Source organism: Tachypleus tridentatus, chromosome 10, assembly GCF_004210375.1.
Source record: "Tachypleus tridentatus isolate NWPU-2018 chromosome 10, ASM421037v1, whole genome shotgun sequence".
NCBI classification, from domain to species: domain Eukaryota; kingdom Metazoa; phylum Arthropoda; class Merostomata; order Xiphosura; family Limulidae; genus Tachypleus; species Tachypleus tridentatus.
In genome coordinates, this window is record NC_134834.1 from 140,181,942 (window position 1) to 140,197,116 (window position 15,175).

Genomic DNA, 15,175 nt, shown 5'->3' on the forward strand with positions numbered 1-15,175 from the left:
ACATATTGTTAACAAGTTTATTCCGGGTAGTTCTGTATGACATGTGTGAAACTTTGCACATTCACTGCTGAACATCCACAGGCGAAGTCCACGCTCACAAGGTGAAGTTTAACGTCACTCAACATCAATAACGAGTATGCTTCCCCGTGAGAATCAATAACTGCTTGGCATCTCCTGCCCATGAAAGCGATGAGATGACGAATCACATCCTGTGAAATGGCTGTCCACTCAGCCTGCAAAGCTGCTGCAAGCTGAGGTAGAGCCTGCGGTTGAGGTTGTCGCCGTCGCAGACGTCGGTTCAACTCGTCCCAAAGATATTCGATGGGGTTTAAATCTGGTGATCTGGAGGGCCAGGGAAAAACGTTGATGTTGTGGTGTCTCAAGAAGACAGTGGTGAGTCGGGCTGTGTGAGGACGGGCGTTGTCATGTTGAAAAACGACGTTGACGTTCACCATGATGGGTTGCACATGGGGCCTAAGAATCTCATCGACGTATCGTTGATCCGTAAGGTTCCCTCGAATGTGCAAAAGGTCTGTTAAGGCAGTAGACGTCGCAGTGGTGGTCCTATCCCGGAGGTGACGTAACCGGATGTAGCGATCTTGTGCAGGCGTGGTCACACGAGGTCTGCCAGATCGTGGACAATCACGAGTTGATCTATGTTGTTGGTGACGATTCCATAGCCTCGTGATGGTGCTTAGGTGGATATTCCCAGCTCTGGCAATATCTGATCGAGATTCGCCTGCTTCCAAGCGACCAATGGCGATGTTGCGAAGTGCTTCAGTCAGTCTTGGCGTAACTGTATTGCGTGTCGGTGGCTTAACACTGAGCTATGGAAACCGAGAACCCGTCACTTTTAAAGGGATTTTGCACATGTTGCACTTGCAGAACATGCAGATCTCTCAAACAAATTTATTGGACACGAATGCGTTTTGGCGAAAAATCCGATGTTTTCCTCCGTTTTCAATGTGCACAACTTTTATTGTCATTTTGGTCTGACAATCAGTGCCTTAACACGTGTAACATCACATACTCTGAGCTTGTAACGTTATTATATATATTTCTCTTTAAAATAACAAAAATATCTCTTTTGCGTTTCTTTTTTTGAAGAGTATAATATTGAATATTTGAAGTTGTTATTACAATTGCTTACGCATAATATGCTTAGATCGAACAGAGTATTGTTTGAAGGATATTACTAAAATAATTAATAAAAGGCCCGGCATGGCGAAGCGCGTAAGGCGCGCGACTCGTAATCCGAGGGTCGCGGGTTTGAGCCCGCGTCGCGCTGAACATGCTCGCCCTTTCAGCCGTGAGGGCGTTATAATGTGACGGTCAATCCAACTTTTCGTTGGTAAAAGAGTAGCCCAAGAGTTGGCGGTGGGTGGTGATGACTTGCTGCCTTCCCTCTAGTCTTACACTGCTAAATTAGGGACGGCTAGCACAGATAGCCCTCGAGTAGCTTTGTGCTAAATTCCTAAACAAACGAAAACAAAAATTAATAAAAAGATGGATGCATATTTTATGCGATAGAGACAGCGATAAACACTCTTACAGAAAACTTATACTAAAAATATGAGGCCTCTAAGGCTGATGATAAAAGTTACCTTGACAACTACTTTTAATCAAACTGAACAAACATGTTCTTCTTGATGCTGAAAATATCAGTTTCTGTAAGTAGAATTTTTACCTTTGACGAATGATTGAAACAAGGAATTAGTGTTAGTAATGGTATAATTATTCGGCTACTATTATCGTCTTTCTCATGTGTATTATTATTTTCACAACATTTCGATCAGTGGATTCTCTGTCCATGGTCAGATGTTATAAAAGAAATTCTTATATACGTAACAACCAGTGATATCGAATCCTGATTGTGATGCAAAGAAAAAAGTCTGATGTAACACCCGACGACTGGAGAATTTACTAATTGAAACGTTGAAAAAATAATAATAATACGCATAAAGAAAACGATAATAGTAGTCCTCATAATTAACTTAAAACAGTTCCTATTAATCGGATTGAGTGAGATGACTCAGTCGTTGTAAGTTAAAGAGGGCAGACTTCTACCTCATCTACAAGTCTGGGCAACTTAAGAAGATGGTTCTTACATATTATTATAATATAAACTTACCTCCTTCTGGACTAAACAGTTCCCCATTAGCAGAAACGGGTGATAATGATGACATAAATTTGTTATCATGTGGGTCTGTGATCACACTGCTGATATTTTTCTTTTCCTACATTAAATGAAAAGTAGTTAAAAACTAATCCAGAATTTGAAAGTAAAATAGATAATATCAACTGATACACTTAATTAAAGAAAGTGTTTAACACTGGAAAATCAAGTGCAATGCTTAATTAGATAGAGAGTTATTTTCAAGCAATTATAAATATTTAACAAGTTAAAGACACCGATTGTAGTTAATATTTTGTTCATACTTCACTTTCTGTAGCCCTCAGTGGCTCAGCGGTATGTTTGTAGACATACAACGCTATAAACCGGGTTTCGATACCCCTGGTTGACAGAGCACAGATAGCCCATTGTGTAGCTTTGTGCTTAATTCAAAACAACAACACTTTCTATATTTACCTTGATAATGTACTATAATATTATTCTATTGCTGCTCTGAAGTCTACAACCAATTTCATTTTTTACACTTGAAAAAAAAAATGTTTTAGCCCAAAAATATTCTGAGGTAAAAAATAAATAGTAGCACATTAATTACTTTTCCAGATAACGAGGAAGTTTTCAAGGCCACTTTGAAGAGCCTCAAGTTACGGTTTCAAACATATCCGAAACTTTAGTGATTGCTTAAAATACACCGTACAGGATAATTTGTGTACAAAGACAGATAAAATAAAATTTCTACATGTCATGAAAATGATTTTTGTTTTTAAAATACTTCATCAAACAATGGGCTAGATGTAACTAGCCCACCATCATTCCCCAAGTTGAGTGAAAAATGCGGCTTAGTTAACTAATGAATAAATATTTCCTATAAAATTCTTATCAGTGTTATAAGTGTAGCTATCAGTATTATTTCATTCCTTTAAATCGCACACTCAATTCTTATTCTTACTGGCCGCACCTTTTTTCAGACCTAAGGTGTTTGTGATTAGATTACATGTGCTAAATATGATATGTAAAATGTTTTTATTACGCATATTGTCTTAAATTACCTGTTATTTCAACAAAACGGATATTATATCGTAACCAATAATTTACCTTTTAAAATTATTCATTACTTTATGTATAAAACACTTCGCAACTTCATTGGTTATATAGTTTGTTTTTTTTTACTTCAGCATTCTACATTATTTTCATAAAGTACTTTCTGTTTTACAATTATCTGTCCTGAAAAAGGATAGTTTTTATGCTAATATAATTATCTAAATTTCTATATATTTATCAGATGCAACCATTTAACATACAGTTTTATGTTTCGCTTTATAAGTATACATGTATAATGCATGTTTCGTTTAGATATAATGTTGGGCATCATGAATAAATATGTGTAAAATGTTGGAAGAAAGAATTATTTGTTCTAAATCACACTATTTTATTTATATGGGACAAAAACATAACTCGTCTGTTGTAGATATATAAGTGTCACTCTTTAAATATATAATTAGGAAATTTGTATGCACTTGCATTTTGATGAGCTCATCAATATACATTTTAGTAAAGTTACAAACAAGTACATCTATACTGCTTGATGTATATAGAACATAGAGCAGTTACAACTTTTTCATATCAGAGTGAAATAATTTATTTTAGTCAACTTTATGTATTCATTAGTTGACAAGTTACTGCCTTCCAACCTTTCATACACCTTCTTTCATACACCTACTGTTCATGTTCGAGGGTTATCTGCTTTGTCCACTAAGGGGAATCGAACCGATGACTCAACGGTGGACAATGTAGACAGTAAAAATATCAAAACGTAATACTGAATAATGAATCCAAAATACGATGGGGAGTTGATAGCATCTTTTGAAAAAATATAAATTTAATTAAATGATGTCTTCTACACAAAATACAAAATTTAAATACAAATTGTGCTTACTTTCATCGCTGCTTCTACTGATGCAAAATATCGCGTCCACCAATCACGGCTCTCCTCATCTTCCTCTACGTCATCCACACGTTGCTTCTTCTTACGTTTGTTCAAGTCACTTTTAACCTCTTTCTTCGACTTAGGAATCTAGTCACAAATAATGTATAAACTAATAATTTGTCCCAAACAGCTTCTTCGATGTGAATATCTAAGTTATGTTTTATTCTACAAAGACAATAAAAATGTATTATCAAGAGGGCTGGTATGGGTATTAAAACTTCAATTAAAATAGAGCACAGAACAACGTTTCAACCTTCTTATGTTATTTTTGTTAACCTGAAGATGATTAATAAAGTCGAAACGTTGTTCTGTACTCTATTTTAATTAAAGTTTTAATACCCATACCAGCGGTCTTCATAATACATTGTTACTTCAAGCGGTTTTTCGTCATCACGGCCTGGCATGGCCTGGTGGGTTAAGGAGTTCGACTCGTAATCCAATGGTTGCGTGTTCGAATCCCCGTCGCACCAAATTTGCTCGCCCTTTCAGCCGTAGGGGCGTTATAAGTATCTATCATAGGTATTTTGTATTGAGGATACCAGAAGAGAATTATTAATAACAAATACCACTAATAACAAACAGGTATTTATAATTTAAGTAATTTAGACAAATAATTACTAATACTTTAAACATGTTTTGTCACAAATTTACAAATATTATTCTAATAAAATCAACAACATAAGGGACTCAGCATGGATTTTGTAAAACTATACACGACAGAAAAGTTTGGGAATAAAAAAAGGAAAGTTAATTATGAAGTATATATTACTTTTCTGATATCATAAACTAGCTGGAGTACCTGTCTCCTGGAGGGAAGTTATGTAAATTTATGACTAACGAAAGATTATCTTAGGACATGAAAATTTGTTTCCCTTGTATGAAATTGTAAAAATGTCCATACAACTGCAAGATATTAAATATGAAATCGCAAATGTATATGTATTTCCTCATAAATAAAAAAAAAACACGCAAAACTGATAATTTATGTGTACCCCTGCATGGGACTAACAAACCTGTATACTAATTTTGGTGAAAATCCATACACACCCTACGAAGGACGTACATGGATAGACAGTACTATTATATTTATACAGATAACATATCATACAAATATAGACAAATCACAGAATAAAAAACAAATAACCAAGTAGTTTTTGGATGGTAATGTCTGAAGCAAAAAAGGTCTATCTTCTGAAAGCTTTCAGTTCATTGGATCTCTCGTTCTATGAAGTATATAGTATACAGATGGTTGAGTACTGTATATTAAACAAGTTTGAATACATAAGACAGCAGTCATTCAATAACCATGATCAACAAGACATCGTGATAGAATGACATATATGAATGACATTTTGACAAGTTTGGCATTCGTAGATAGCGAAATGGCACGAAAATCGATCGCTTTTATAGAAGGATACATAACAACTTGATTTGTCGCAAATTATCCATATAATCAGATGAAACAAAAAAATTGTTTTGATCGAAGATTTAAATTTTTCAAGACTTTAATATAACACGTACTTTATTACATTGAAAGAAAAGAAGAAATATTGATGAACTCGGAGCTCCAAGGCCACAAAAAAGAGACTTTCAACAAGTCATGCTACAGCCGTGTTAACCAAAGTCCGGTGTTTTTTGAGAGATGAGAATCCACAAACACAAAGTCACTGTGAAAGGCCGTCCATTTTATCTAGCCAACAGTACCTCATATATATATACAAAAACGGCTCGTTTGGGTTGAGAAAATATTTTACACAGAAGAGTGAACAACGTTTCGACCTTCTTCGGTCATCGTCAGGTTCACGAAGAAGGTCGAAACGTTGTTCGCTCTTCTATGTAAAATATTTTCTCAACCCAAACGAGCCGTTTTTGCATATATAATTCTCTACAAGTGGGTTTTCTCCACATCACTGAGTACCTCATATAGTCAAGAGGTATTTCTGTCTAAAAAAGTAACACAAGTAATGTGCACACAAGTTCCTTTCGCAAAATATCCCTTCAACCGTCATATACCTCATGTAACAGGAGAAAGAAAAACGTATTTATATTATACCATAAGAGATACAAGACACAGTATCTGTGTACAACCTGACTGTTGAAACAGATGTTGGTAACCATCATCCTCTTACACCCCATAGATTATGGAAAGCTTGCAGGGAGGAAAGATGTAATTTAGACAAGACGGCTTTACAACAAAGTCTTTTCAATAAAAACGAGTTGCAAGTCGAAGTACAAGATCGTCAAATAATGTTGAGTGGACGTAACTCTATAGACTGTAACAATATGGTGATGCTACAAAATCAATTAAATATAACATATTGTAACAACTAACATTAGCGACTGCAACTTTTTCTTTTGTTTTCATTAAGGGAATGTTAAACAGTTTTGATGGATAACAGGTTGTTAGATATTAGAATTTGCCGTGTTCAATCGGACCTGTCAGCTATTTTCATACATCTACATGTGAAAGTGTAAACTAGTAAAATTGGAAAAAAGGAATTGTCAGAGTTTGTAATATTTAGCTCTGCCAATTCTGTAGCTTTATGTTTCTGCAAATGTTTGAGGGAAAACGATTCTCACGTTTGTCCACATTTCGTGCAATACATTAAATAAATTATACTTTTTGCATGCTTACTATAACAGTTAGTTTTTTTCATTTGCTTTCAGCCTGATTAAATATTTTACTTATTTTCTCAAATTTCTTTTTTTTTTACCAATTTCAAACTCATTATTGTTTTCTAATGTTTTCTTTTGAAATTATAGATATACAAAATAATAATATTACATTTTTTTCGTTGTTTTTCTATTTTGGTGTTCTTTCTTTTATCCTTGCTGTGAAAAATTTATAGCATTAATAGATTTATTGCTCAAATGGAACGAGTTCTAATATTGAATGAAAGTTTGTTCGTCAAGGCTCTACAATGAACAAAGCGTTGTTAAAATGTTTATGATGTGCTTTACAATAAAGTAAATGGAAATACATTATTTGGTAATGAAGTGTGTTTTTTTAAATTTCAACTTCGACAATTTCATATTTACGTCTTATATACATCAGAGCAAGTAATAGTTAGTTTTTGGTTTGTTACTTTTACAGCTTAGTCTTTGCATTGATAAGACAAAAGTTTCTATATGTCTGTTCAAGTTTCAAATACCTTTCTTGTGTGGATTTATACTTTCTTAAAGTAAGAAAAAGTACACACATACAACAAAAATTTAGAAATCTATAATTAATTAATTACGATATTTCAACAAGTGAAGTGCTACAGGTTGCTTGAAGTAAACCATACCTCTAATACTACATGATGTAACTGATTCGACTGGGAACAAACTGTTTACTTGGTTTTATTTTTATGCCTTAAAAAGTTAATACTTTGGCATCTTTATTACTGGAAAAGTGTTTGCATAAACATAGCTCAAGAAAGCTTGTATTACTGACATATCCATACTGACATATCACAAGCAGACTAATGTAAAAATGAACTTTCAAAACGTATGACATTTATACAATTTAATAAGAACATTTTATTGCACAACATATAAAAAGCAGTTTACAACCTTTTCACGTCTACCTGAAACAATCTCTCATTTCTTATTTATAGTCTTAAAACACTCTTTGATAGACTAAACGTCTAAGGCTTTATAAAGTCACGTATTACAAGTTCAAATAGTAGAAACAAAGATAAACTGTAATTTTCATTCATGATTTAAAAAAAGGTCGATATGTATCCAATTTATGATATTTCTCAAAAAGATTGATACACAGTTTTTGTTCTAATCCAAATATATTTTAATATAGCAACAATAACACAATTTACAATAATTGTGCTTAAAAATATGATTTATGTACAAACGTTTTATAAACTTACAAATAATATTGAATCTTCTATCTGGTCTGAAGCTTCCTTATATCTTAACGATGGCTCACGATGAGCGAATTAATTTCGAGTTTATATAGGTACAATTCACATAACAGGAAGCTAGCTAGTTTTCTGTTCTTCTCTCTCTACCAGCCATATGCCAAGCTATTCTACCACTGAAATTATGTAATGTTTTAGTAAAAATGAAAATGTTAATCCACTGAAGTTAAATGGTTTGTAACGATCGAAATCTGTCAGCATTCCTGGTCAAATGTCTGAAGTTTCACGATTAATAAGCTTAAGCACTGTTATAGCTGTCGAGGTTTATAGTACACCAACTGTAACAAACCAATAACACTATGTAACACAATTTTTGTTCCTGGATAGTATGTGTTATTTCTTAATTGCTTATGTTGTAGAAGTACAGAAAATACCCAGTATTTCCTTCGAACTTTGCTTTTGTGACCTGGATAATGAAATTTAGAAATTAACCTATTTTCTATGTAAAAACTAGCAAATTTGCACATTTTCATTTACATAAGGCCTGAATAAAACAACATATGAATCAAGATTTACATGTATTTATGCTAAAGTTATACAAAAATGTTTAGAATTGAGTAGTTTGTCGAGATTTGCGACTGTAATGTAAATAACTTTCACGTATCAGTTCCTAAATATAGTCTCCCATCAAGTTTTCGTTATACGCTTCTTGGTAGCAGCGTTCAAAGTCCAGTATATCGTGGTGGAAGCGCTTGCCTTCCTCCTCTGAGCATGCTCCCATGTTCTCCTTGAATTTATCAAAATGAGCGTCAAAATATGGACTTTTAGAGACATTCTGCAATCCATTTTACCGTAGTTCTTTACCAGAGCCTCAACCAGTTCCACATAACTTTCGGCCTTGTGATTGCACAAAAAGACCCAAACCACTGCGACAAAGCTGCCTCAAGCTTTTGTTCCCTTCCTACTGAGCTTCTTGGGGAATTCTGTGCACTCCGGGGTCTTCTTTATTTGTGGTCCAACGAAGACACCAGCTTTGACATTTGCCTCAGACAGTTTAAGGAAGAAGTCTCGAAGGTACTTAAAGGCTGCAGACTCCTTATCAAGGGCTGTGACAAATTGTTTCACAAGACCCACTTTTAAGTGCAATGGTGGAAACAACACCGACTGGAGGTCCACTAGTGGCTCACATTTGACTTCGTGCCTCCCCGCAGAAAACTCGGTCCATTGTTATAAATTGGTCACATACACAGCAGAATGCGTCTGGAGAATGATTGCAGCTTCTTGATGTCATCTTTGACATGGTTTATTCTCAAATCATAATCTTGTAATGTTAAACTAAAAGTTAACAGCCTTCTGGTTTTGTCTTTGATTTGGTTTAAAAACATCAACTGGTTATGGTCAATATAAATGATAATAGGTTGTTGTGATGCAAATATATACACACTAAAACGTTTAAAGCTAACACTAAAGTCAGTGTTTCATTTTTTACAGTACAATTATTCTTTTGGTTGGAATTAAACATTTTAGAAAAATAGCAAACGGGATGTTCAATGCCATTGTCGTCTGATTGTAATAAAATGGCGCCAGAAACATAATCTCTGGCATCAATCGTTAAGATGAAAGGCTTATGTCATGTGAAAAGTCATGTGGCATCAATACAGTGTAAGTACAGAATAAAGATTTGAATTTTCCAAAAAAACAGATTCACATGCTTCAGACCACTTGAACTTTTAATTGTTCTTCAATGGGCTTGTTTAAAAGTACAGTGATGTCAACAAAGTTTTTACGAAACATCTTGTTATAACAAGCCATTCCCAAAAGTCTCATCTAACTTTTCTTGTTGGTAGGAGTTGACTTTAATGTCACAATTACTCTGTTTGATGTTACATTCATCTCCGATACTATCAAAGTTACGGGTCTCTAGGACAAAGTGAATGGCATCAGTATCAGAAGAACGCTCAAAGGCTAAAATATTTTCGGGCGGATCTCGGATGTGATAAGGTTTCAACATATTGACGTGGAACAGCTAGATAACCTTTCGATGATCAGGTGTTTTTACAACATGGTCCGTATCATTAACATCCCGAACAACGTCATAGAGACCATGATACCTGACTTTGAGTGGATACCCCATGGTGAGTTACGATATTAAAACAATGTCACCAGGACAGAAGTTATGTTCTTCTGCCTTGCGATTATAAACATCTTTCATTTTAGCTTGGTATGTCTTCAAATTTTCTAGAACCAATTCACAAGCGCATAAGAGTCTGTAATAAAACTTGAAAACGTAATCCAATAAGTGCATTTATTTTGGGTCATCTTCCAACCATTGTTCCTTCAGCAGCTTCAAAGGATCAGGCACTGAATGACCAAACACCAACGAAAACAGGTTAAACCCTAACAACTCCCCAAATGAATAAGTTTTGAGGTTGTCATGTTCTCGACGTTTTGATTCCTCAATTAGTGTGTTTGTGTTTGTCTTATAGCAAAGCCACATAGGGCTATCTGCTCAGCCCACCGAGGGGAATCGAACCCCTGATTTTAGCGTTGTAAATCCAGAGACATACCGCTGTACTAGCGGGGGGCTCCTCAATTAGACATAATTGCCTTAGTTTGTAGAAACTGTTGCCTAAATGCATAGAATTACACCATTGATCAAATTATACCACTTTTTCGTGAGCAACTTCCATATAAGTTTGACTATCATACTAGTGATAAACCTTCGGTACTAGTTCATATGCTCTGATAATACCAATGTTAATCTTTTGATAATTTGTACAATTGTCTAGAGAGAGAGTGGCATAAGTTTTTTTCTGCTTTATCAATTAAAATACTTTGTAATAATAATGAACATTTTTGTAGGTCATCCCATGATTTGGGTAATCTTCTCAAAATATTGGAAATATTTATCAACTTCATTTTAATTAAATGTTGACATTTTAACACATCGGTTAAATTTAAGTTGTCATTTTGCCTTGATCGATCAGAGTTTCCATTTGTTTCAGCTTAATTTCTATTTTGGCTTCAATGCAAGCTTTTTCGGTCTCAAAACGTTTAGTTGTGTTTTTTTTTCGTCTTCGATATGAACTTGTTCTTTCTCTTTCTAGCTTTAAGACGAGCTTTTCAAATCACATTATTTTCAATTTATAACTGAATTTCCTATTTCTAAAAAAACAAAACAATAGTATATTCCCCTAGTTCTTTCTCAGGCAACAAATTATCAACTAATATTTCAATAATATGCTTCTTTAGTTCATTTTTTTCTCATTAATTTCTTCACTTCTAGTTCTCAAACTTTGGGAATTTCTACCAATTCACTTATATATCCTTCTAGTTGATCAAATATTGTTTGCTCTCTTATTCATATCTTGGACACAAGCCCCCAGTTTATTATGTTACGTAATATCATTTTTAATAGCTTGAAACTAAGTTAATTTGTAATTTAGATTTGGTAGTTAAATAAATGTCGATATGTATCCACTTCATATAATATTTGATAACAAGACTGATTCATATAGACGGATAGAAGTATATTTTAATACATCAACAATGACACAATTTACAATAGCTCTGATTACAAATAATGATTAATGTACAAACGTTTTACTAACTTTCAAACAGAACTGAGCACTTCCTGGATATCTTATCGAGAATTCACGTTGAGCGATTGAATCTTCACATGAAGTAGATGCAATTAAACGGGGAGCTAGCTAGCTTCTGTTCTTTGCTGGTCACACTCTAATTACAGATCAAGTTTGCCATCGCTAAAGTTATATTAAGTCTTCGTAAAAATACTAAAGACCGATGAGAATCCCCTAAAGTTAAATAATTTATAATGTTTGACATCTATAAACGTTTCTGGTAAAATATCTGAAGTTTGCGATTAATAAGCGCTAATTGCAGTTATCGTTTCGAGGTTTATAGTACACGAACTATAGGGCAAACCACTAATACATACTGTGTCTTGGTGCATCACGTTGGTTACATTTATATGCGTGAGAGGAGTTTCTATAAATTCAGCCTGCACAACAACAGTGATAATACACCAGTGTTTACGTAGAAACATATGTTGTTGATTCTTACACTCGAGAATCTTCTACAACTTTAGTGAGTAGGCGAGAATTTCGCAATAGATATTTAAGAGTATACGTCAAGTACATTTCTAAATATGAATTTAACTTAAATGACCATAGATATATAGATATTAAATACGTCGTAATAACTATTTTCATTAGTAATTAGCAAAGTTTTTGCTGAACAAGTTGTAATGGAAAAATTATCCAAACACTCACATTTGCATAGTCAAGAGTAATAACTGTTTCTCTTGGAAGCAGTGAATTATCTTCATTATCCACTTCCATTGGCGCATCCATCGCGGGCACGGAAAGCGTCTGTTGATAACCTGCACCAAAGTAAAAATATTTACAGAAAAAGTAAGAATTGAATTCAGAATCTGAGAATTGAGAACCAAAAACTTTACCGAAAAAATAGTTATGGAGAAGTGTAGTTATTTACAAATAAATTTTCTTCTAAACATGTAAAGAAACGTAACCAATGCTGAATTAATTTCGAAGTGAACCGCTTGCGAAGAAAACACATTGTTGATATCTTTCACACCTGAAACAATTTGGTTTGAACACTATTGACTATGAAATTGGAATTAATTTAAGAATCCTCGCTTAAGAGAAACTGGGGAGAATTTCATATTACAATCGCTTTCAACCACAGTACACTCATAATGAAATGTTATAAGGCAGATGTTGGTCAAAGATATAACTTAAACATAAAAAAGAATATAATGCAACATGGTCTTTGGGTCTTTCATTTTGAAAATATACGCACACACATGTATTTAGATGTACACAGGGTAGCATTTTAAACGCCATCAATTCATCGCAATAATTTTAGCATTATCGTTCTAACTTTCTATTACTATGTTTAATATTTGTTTTCTATCCTATACGTGAATTCTGTGTAGTTAAAACATGATTGTTATAAACAACAAAAGTTTCAGTCATTTATAATATAATGTGAAGTAACCCTTGGAGCTAAGTAGTAATCTCGCGGGCTTATAACACTGTTAAAATTCTGTATTTGATAGCCCCACATTTAGCCTATAGAGTAATTTTGCGTTTTTACAAATGTTTAATTCAATGCCTTTTATTACTTTTGAGACAGAAAATTTAGGATAATAATAATCGAAATATGTCGTGTAGAAGACTTCTCTCAACACTCAGAACAATCAATAAAAAGAAACCTTCAATGTGTCTGTGAAAATACAGGTAGAGTTAAAAGTTGAGTAATGATAATAGGAACAATAAAAACGCTACCTGGTGTCAAAAGAAGGGATTTTTTCTGCTCCCCCTCTCGGTCCTTTTTAGTAATTGGTTTGTACATGAACTTTTGAAGAGAACTTATGGAGTGGGTTCCGACTAAGGTGAACCTGCCGAAACTTCTACAGTCAATCACCCTAATAGTTAGTGGAGGACAGTAAAGCTCTTGATCTGGTAGTTCCTGGTCAATTAAATATATTTCTATCAACAAATGTTTGTCACTCCAAGACGTAAATATATTTTTATCTAATATATGAGTATTTGATTAATTATATAAACATATTACATTGGAAAGGTACCTGTTGTGTTTTACCATTCGAAAGTTATACGAAATAATAAATAAATAGCTTAAACTTTATAAAAGTAGAACTTTATTTAAGCTATTGAGACATTTTCTGCTGTAATGCTATCTAATCAAAAATACTTTAGGTGTGAAGATAAAAGGTACGACCAAAAAAGGACTGAGACTTAAAGAAATGCAATCAAAATTGACGACCAAGCTGGTAGCTACACTTGTAGCATTCATGCGAATTTTACACTGTGTATCAATTCATTAGTAGCTAATTCGCATTTCCTGTTCAACTTGAAGCATAATAGTGCGAAAAACAAGGTAATCTAGTTTGCTTGGTCTTTACCAATACTTACTTATCTGCACATATATAGTTTTGCTGCTCTACATCAGGCATATTTAACTCGAATGAAAAACAAAAAAACTTAAAACTCTCCACTTTTACTTTTAAGAAAAGCTTTGGTAAAAATATCAGATCAGTAGCTCACGTGACTCTCTGCTTAGGCGTATGAAAATTTTTGGTCAACACGGAGCGTTTTTTGTTAAATAACTATGCATATGTGGCTTTAATTTAGATAAAATTTGATACCCCACTGTAGGCTAAAAGATATATTGGTGTAACGAATTTGAAAAAAAATATATATTTTTTTAATATGTAAAATTGTCCTTGAAAATAACAAAAGAAAGTAAATGTTGTCAAAATAAAATTTTACAAAGAATATTTTATAATTTTACCAGTATATACATATTGATATTTAACTCGTAAAATCATTTTAATAAACGTGGGTATATGTAAATCATTATAATAGTGGTAATTAGAAATACTTCATAATAAAATCACACTCTGACATTAACATCACGTAATTAAAATTGCAAAACCCCTGTATAGCATAAATTATTAGTAACATTGTAATAGCCACAATTAATTTATCATTGTAATAATAAAAGATTTAGTGGAGAATCGACAGTTATATAAAATGATTTTTCAAATATTTCAGTAATAATTCATTATACTGACCACATCAAAATGCTTGACTGGCGTGGTAAAGTTGGGGTTTTTCTTATAGTTCAGAATTACAGACGACTGCAGTACCTTTCCCGCACATTCGATATCTGCACGAGGTCTGTCTACTGTCATCAGATGCACACGTTTCAAGTCTCTCATGCCCCAGAAGAGAACCTGAAAACAGAATGGTTGATATTATGCAAAGCATATTTTCTCAGAATGTAACGAATTTTAAATACCACTTGTAAATGGTTTAAGAACACACGTATGCTTAAACACTAGTCATTTTGAACCCCCTGGTGACACTGCTATATTGAATAAAGTTTAACATAATTAAATGAATTTTTTTACTTCTGTTTTATGCCTCAGTAAAAATCGAATAAATGGTAAACTGTCATAAGAACCAGGTTAATTATTTAGTTGAGCTTGTATTAATCATATGGATAATCGAAAAATAAAAATTATTTGTAGTGGTTTTGTTTGTTTTTCTTATAGCAAAGCCACATCGAGCTATCTGCTCAGCCCACTGAGGGGAATCGTACCCCTGATTTGATGTTGTAAATCCCAAGTGA

At 33.5% G+C, this 15,175-nt stretch overlaps 1 protein-coding gene across 3 annotated transcripts in view; it reads right to left on the reverse strand.

Annotated features, from left to right (window-relative positions):
- LOC143230453 (otoferlin-like) overlaps positions 1 to 15,175 on the reverse strand; it is a 208,001-nt gene that overhangs the window by 25,730 nt on the left and 167,096 nt on the right. For all 3 annotated transcript variants that reach the window (XM_076464034.1, XM_076464033.1, XM_076464035.1), the window contains 5 exons: positions 14,616 to 14,777; positions 13,306 to 13,489; positions 12,268 to 12,377; positions 4,068 to 4,205; positions 2,132 to 2,237 (listed from right to left, as the gene is read on the reverse strand). In XM_076464034.1, the coding sequence (XP_076320149.1) occupies positions 2,132 to 2,237; positions 4,068 to 4,205; positions 12,268 to 12,377; positions 13,306 to 13,489; positions 14,616 to 14,777 (700 nt within the window). The remainder of the gene's footprint in view (positions 1 to 2,131; positions 2,238 to 4,067; positions 4,206 to 12,267; positions 12,378 to 13,305; positions 13,490 to 14,615; positions 14,778 to 15,175) is intronic.